This window comes from Poecilia reticulata, linkage group LG12, assembly GCF_000633615.1.
Source record: "Poecilia reticulata strain Guanapo linkage group LG12, Guppy_female_1.0+MT, whole genome shotgun sequence".
Taxonomy (NCBI): domain Eukaryota; kingdom Metazoa; phylum Chordata; class Actinopteri; order Cyprinodontiformes; family Poeciliidae; genus Poecilia; species Poecilia reticulata.
In genome coordinates this window covers 23329064-23336050 of record NC_024342.1, presented here as the reverse complement: position 1 = coordinate 23336050, position 6987 = coordinate 23329064, and the positions used below count along the sequence as shown (strand labels likewise).

At 39.9% G+C, this 6987-nt stretch overlaps 1 protein-coding gene across 2 annotated transcripts in view; it reads right to left on the bottom strand.

The window, feature by feature from the left end:
* Nucleotides 1–378: 378 nt before the first annotated feature.
* Nucleotides 379–6987, bottom strand: part of LOC103473979 (leucine-rich repeat transmembrane neuronal protein 4-like) — a 77676-nt gene continuing 71067 nt past the window's right edge. Inside the window, exon 3 of one of the 2 annotated variants that reach the window (XM_008424675.2) lies at nt 379–1124. In XM_008424675.2, the coding sequence (XP_008422897.1) occupies nt 1059–1124 (66 nt within the window). In that variant the 3' untranslated portion in view covers nt 379–1058. The remainder of the gene's footprint in view (nt 1125–6987) is intronic. The other variant, XR_535098.2, reaches the window with a different exon arrangement.

The following is a 6987-nucleotide window of genomic DNA, read 5'->3' as shown; positions in this document are numbered from 1 at the left end:
CCATAGCATTTCTATTTTAAAGTGCTTGTGTAACATTTTAACTTTCTGGGAAACTTTGTGTTTCGTTTAGATTTGGTGTTTTCTGTAATAATCATCACAACGAACAGAAATAAACGACTTTCTGAAGCCAATGCTCCAGTTTCACTGAAGTAAATGAACTTTCTGTTTGATACAGAAATGTTCTGAGATGCGTCTGTATGTTAAGGTGAGCCAAAAGTAAAGAAGGATTCATTTGGCTCTTTGGTATCTGTTGCTCAAACACGCTTTTTTTCTCTTAAAAAATAAAATTAAAGAAAAGAAAACACAACATTAACAACAGCAGAACTTCTGGAAATCACAATTTGTCCTTGATTGGAGCATTTGTCCTCATTTCTGTTGTTTTTTGTCTCCCTTATTAAAAGTTATCCTTGAAATTTCATTTCATTTGGAAAGAATTTAGAAAACTCTCCGAACAAAACAAAACGCTTCAAAACAACCAAAGCTGATTCCTCTTTTCATACTTTCTGAGGAACCGTCGCAGCTCATGATTAGTTTTTCTTTCTTTTTTAAAAAAAAAATGTACTGAAAGATTATATAATGACGCTTCACAGGAGTTGGAAACATGGAAACCCATTTTAAATTACACACCCCTGTGTGGTAGGAACAGCTCGTCCTTTCTGTACGACGCCATGTTGTCCTTGTGGAGACAATAAGCCATCAGGGGCCCTGCAGTGGGCGGCCATCTTTATTGTTTCCATCCCTTGGCTCTCATTAGTTCGCACAACAGGAATCCTCAACCATCGGTGCGTGTTTGTGAAGTGAGCATCATGAGAAATGCCAAAGACCAAATAATAATAATAATTAAAATAAAAAAAAAAAGATGTTACAAAACCTTAAGAAAAAAGAGAGAAGCCGCCACGTTGTCTCCTCTCTTCCTCCTGGATCGATTGTTGCCTTGAATCCGTTTGCATGGAGGACACTTGAAGCGTCTCCTCCGATCTGAGCGATGAGAGAGGAATCCTGGCGGGCCGGGCTTTCATTTGTTGCATCATCTCAAACAGTCCTTCTTTCTCTGAGAGTTAATGGATTGTAGGCACGTCTCCCAGCCAGGCGCCAGGTAGGGGGCGTGGACACGTGTACTCGTTCTGCAGAGAACAGGAAGGAAGGAAAGAAAGAAAGAAAGAACAGGACGCCGTTAACGCCGCGCAGCTGGTGGGAACGACGGGAAATTAATTGCAGTTCCAGGTGATTTGATGGCAGCATGGTGGGCCTGTGACGGCGCCAGCAACGCAAATAGGGATAAGCAATTAAGTGGTTGATAAAATCCCATGTGGTTCGACACGCAGGCAGGATGTAAGAGAAATCTGTAGATTAAATTTCAATTACACGACGTCGTGTCTGTTTAGAACAGCTGGAATCTGAAACGCCACTGGTTCAGTAAAACCCGGCCAGCGTCTCCAAACGCATCGCCTGCAGGATTTACCGGTCCGACCAGCACAAAACAAAACGTCAAAATCAAGGAGTTGGAAATGTATTCATGACTTTACAAGTTTCCAAAGTGAAAATGAATTTTTTTTTTTGTTTTATTATCACTTCCTCAGAACTTCCAACTGTAGTTTGATTAAACTTTTGGTGCTAATGAGCCAAAAAACAATGTTTCCACCTAATTGTCATGCAAATTTTGAGCGAAATCTTTGAAATGTTGCAGAAAAAACATCAACAAATTTAAATAAGAAAATGCAAATGGCTTCGTATGGCTGCAGCAAACAAGATGTAGAGTTTGCAAACTAGAATGGACATCTCCTTGTGAGGTAATTAACTCTTTATCCAGAAAGCCAAAAACCACCTCAAGTGAGCATAAAAACGTTCCTGMAAAATTGAGGACGTCCTTTCACTTCACATTTTGTTGTTTCCACCAACAGTTTCTAATGGAGTACTTCAAAATAAAAGCACGAATTGAAACAGCCACAAATATGGCAGGACAGTGGTGTCAAACTCCATTTCATTTTGGGTCATWTCGAAAATCTGAATGCTCTTATAGGGCCGGTTGTGCCAGAATGTATTAATAAAACCAATTAAACTGTTAAAATAGCATTAACTAGCTGTTTGTTTCAGCATTCAATAAGTGTTTTTTTTTTTCAAAGTCAGATTTTGTGGTGCTAATTTAGGAATATTTGTAAAGTATTTTTACGATATTTGCACTAATGTGTGATGTTAAATGTACACAGAGATAATTCATCTCTGTGTCTGTCACAGACTTGKCATCAAGTAAAGCTGATTTTGGTCAATTTTGAGAAAGATTTGCACTAAAAGACAGAATAAAATGTGGGGATCTGTTGATTTTGTGTGAATTTTGAGGATTTGTGAATTGATGMAATTTGGAGTTTAGATGGCAACATAAAAATCTGCGGTAGAACATTTCTGACTTTAAGATACACTAAATAATTTAGACRTATGATATGTTCGTTTCTGTGACAAAATGTCAGCAATGATTACTGGACATTATTTTCTGATATTTTGTTTGAACAGATGATTGTACCACATCTTAGCTAATTCCTCTACTGTATTTTAAACATGCTCAAGTTGTTTTAGGTTAAAGTGGTCTGAATATGCATTTGAGTCATTTCATCCAGTTTCTGTTTGTCACATAAAAACCTCATAAAAATCCATTAAAACTGCCACGTGAAAATATGTGAAAAGTGCAAGAGGCATAAAAAGTGAAAGTGTCATTGAGAGAGAAAGTATTTTCTGTTTTTACTGACAAAGCTTCCATCAACGTTCCCTCACTCACTCTTAACAATCCCACACCTGCTCTGACCTTCTTTCTCTCATTTTTAATCATGTCGCTCAATTAATTTTTCGCCCATAACAGTTTTATAACGAGACGCGTATCGTCACCGGGCCAGACCTATTGAATGTTTTGGAAAGAATAGCAGCTAAACGCAACAGATATAGTGAAACACACTGGGGGAATAATTATTTGATCCGCTACAATTTGGAGAGAGTTTGGGTTTGGTGGCAAAATCAATCAGTCAGCTGCAGAAAATCCTGACCTCAACTCATTGTCTACACAAAGCMCGCCTGTCTGCAAAATCTATTTTCTCCCTTTCCTCCACCGAAGGGAGGACCAAAGGTCAAAATGTGACCTCAGAATATGTCAGGAACAAAACAGTGGACCGGCGCAGGGGGCAACGGGCAAAAAGACGATCAGCAAGTAGCTGGTAAGACAACAATCAGGCTCTGAAGGCGACGACAGATCGAATATTCACACTGCCAGGCAGCAGGGCAGTGGCGGTTCGAACTGAATAACCAGAACTGGATGGTTTAAATGCTGCAGAGTGCGAGAGAAAGTATTCCTTCAACAGATGGGCTGTTGATGCACAACATCTTTTATATCAATCAATCAATCAATCAATCAACTTTTATACTAAATCATTCTAAGATGATGAGATTTTAATCTACTCTGTTCTGCCTACTTCGATCTTGTCACTTTAAATCTAAATAAGCTGCTGCTGTTCCCCCTCTCCMCCTCGCAGGTAAAAATGGCTGCAAACAGATGCACAATTATGCAACTGTGCGTCTTTGAAAAGCAGAAGTGGAGCCTCCTGCATAACAAATTGTCTTTTTTTTCCGGCAGCCATTGTACAGCGGTAAAACCAGAGCTCTATTTGGTTTTCCTGGAGTTACTTGGTGAGGGGCAGAGCCGGCTGATATGTGATGCTACATTTAGGAAGTTTTTGAAAYGGGTCATTTTTCCAGACACCAAAAATCTTAATGCCAAAAACCAGYTGGTTTGGTTGGGGTTTTCTTGAAGTGCTTTGGCTGTTTTTAGAAGCAATAGAGACGCGAATGGAAGTACAAAAACGTCCAAAACGTAAACTTCACATAATCTGAATGYTCTTAAAGGGCCGGTTGTGCCAGAATGTATTAATAAACTTCACATGTATCAGATTTTCAAATAAATTTTTATTATAAAACAAAGATAATTAAGTAAAAAGAAAATACACCTGCCTTTCTKGTGAAATCTCATGATTTTTCCTTTGAAAAGATCAATTTYTTGTCAACTTTTACCTGTAAACAGTCGAGACGAACATGAAACCTCATGTTTCTCTTTACATCTAACATAAAACAGCTTTTTAAGAAAAGGATGGCTGTAATGTGTTGTTCATGTCTTTGTCACAAAGAAAAACAATAGCATCTGTTTTGTCTGCATTGTGCTGGAAAACATACAAACTCTTCATTTTTGTGAAAATTTGATGAAATTGGCCTGTAGATGTTAAATGAAAGTGACCCTGAGATCTTAAGAGTTGGCAAATGACAGAAGTGCACAAAAGATTTAACAATTAACAAACAAAGGGACTTTCCAAGTGAATCGATAAGCAGACAGAGCAGGTGATTTATGTACAGCATCATCTCCATAAGCAGCATACAATGGATTGATTTCAGRAACTAATTTTCCTCCAGAACGTAATAAATTCAGGAGAAAGAGTCAATTATGCATCTTGACGGGTGAGCAGCCCCGGCACATCTAAATGTCAGGGATTTCCCCACAGGACGAGTCACGCTTGTTAAAATGTTGCTGCAAATTAGTGCAACATTTTGACATTTTCCCCTCATTCAAGAGCTTTACGAGCCTCAAACTGTTCTGCACTCCAAAACAGACAGAGCGGCACTCGGCTCACTTCCTGAGTGTTTTTAACCGCACTGTGACACGGCAACAAGTCCTTATTGATTCAGCAACACAAACGCTCAACTTAAGCAGCCTCAAAAGCTTTTCAAATGTGCTCCAAACTGTCCCTGGCTCAGCTTTTTGCTGCTGGAGATGAGATTGTCGTCGGTGTTGACGTCTCTTCGACGTGCGGCTCAGGCGAACGCGCCCTGAGCAGAACTTTGATTTAGGCCTTATCAAATGGGCTGAGGAGTCTTCAATCAACCCTTTATCTCCCTCTCAGGTGGAAGTGAGCGAGGAAAACTCTGCGGCACAAATTGTCATACAGAAGACAATTTGTGTGAGAGCAAATCACAGCAAAGTTTCGGGTTTGTTCTCTGAGCCGATGCACAAAAACAGACGAGAGCTAAAGAGCACAAATCTGTAAAGGCAGATGTCATAAAAAAAAGAAATCTTCCCATCAGGTGATGTTTTGGAGATGATTTATTAAAGTTCTACATCTGATTGCTGAAACGTTCATTTSTTTCTTTGTACTGCAAATGTCAGTGGTGCAAGAAAAATATTATTTAAAAAAATATTTTCCATAAAATGAACGATTGTGTGCATTTATATTCAACGCCTTTGTTGCTTTGATGCCTCTAAATAATCCAGTCATCCAGTCCATTGTCCTTAAAAGTCACCTAATTATTCAAAATCTGAATGGTGCTGAGAGCAGCGACTCACTTTGGCTCCAATGAGAGCTCCCACTCTTCCGGGGTTTGTTTTTCACAGCTCTGGACTTCTATAGAATACAGATCTTTGCAAAATAGCTTGAGGTCAGTCAGGATGAATGGAAAATGTCTATGAAAAGCAATTTTCTGCTCTTGCAACAGACTCTCAATTTAATTAGCGACTTCGATTGGGCCGTTCCAACACGAGGCACTAATTTGATCCGAGCCATTCCTTTGTGGCTCTGGCTGTGGGTCCAGGCTCCTTGTCCCGCTGGARGGTGAACCTCCACCACTGTTTAAAGTCTKCTAAAGTTATTTTTTTGTTGTTTTTTTTCAAAATTTCCCTCCATTTGGCTCCATTATCTTTCACTTAATYGAGGAGGCAGCGACCTCCAGCCGCTTGGGCCAGATCCTCCGGGGGAATCCCAAGGCGTTCCCAAGCCAGCCAAGTCTGTCCTGGTCTCCCTCTGGGTCTCCCTCCCACTGGGGGGCGTCCTAAACTCAACCCAGAACCCAGAACCCAGAACCCAGAAACTCACTTTGGTCTCTTGACCTTGTTCTTTCAGTCGCTACCCGGAGCTTTGAGATGAGGACAATAGATTTCTTCACTGTGACTGACCGGTACGTTCCTCTGCATATCCTCCTGCTCTGTTTCCCTTATTTCTGAACATTCCCCCAACGTTCTTACATACTTCATCTGGACAGTCGACATGCAGTCACATGGTTTCTGCATGTGCAAGAGTTGTTAATCCTTCACCAGTTTATTAATATGGCTGTGATTTAGTGAAGAATTGTGCATTAGATACTCGTTTCTTGCATTCATGATGTTTCATGTGACTTTTGAAACATCATGAATGAAACAATAATCAACAATCTGATGTGTAATTACAGCACTTGACAAATATGCTATACAAATAAACTTAAAGTAAATAAACAAACTTCTGACCAATCACACAACACTGGTCTGGTGCCGAGTTCGGCAGGTGGATGACTCTACGGACAAAATGACGCAAAAGTCATCACTAGTTGGTCAATAAAAKTTGATTTCGGCACTTTGGATGAAGTTTGTGGATCCCTTTAAACTCCCGAGAAGGCGGTTCCTTTTACCTTTACTTTCTCATTCGCTCCGTTTGCACTACATTTATTCTGTGCAATAAGGAGTGCGGGTCTTTTCAGATATTTTCTTTACAATTATGCGTTTATGTCTCAGAAAAAAATTACCAATAAAATAAACGTTAATGGCATAAACCTTTGTGAGGCACTACAGTCTTCCCAAAAGTAACTACTTCTTCACATTTTGGGGTGAATAAAGAGCATTTTATCTCTGCTTGCAGTCCTTTAAACACCAAACATAGTTGTTCAGTTGCTTGCAAAAACTTCTTAATGATGTTATAAAGTGTTTTACAAGAAGCGCTGAGTGGTTTAGGTCACAATGAGGTTTACAAGACTACAGCAAAAACAAAGGCGYAATGAATATACAACAAAAGCCTTAAAAATGCAGCGTTGGAGCTGAATAATCACYAAGCCTGAGTTCATGGAACAGCAGCTCTAGAAACCTGCTGACCTGGGGACAGTTAGCAGAGCATTGTGGTGGTCAGGTCGGGTCCGTTCCCGGTCAGGAGGTCTGAG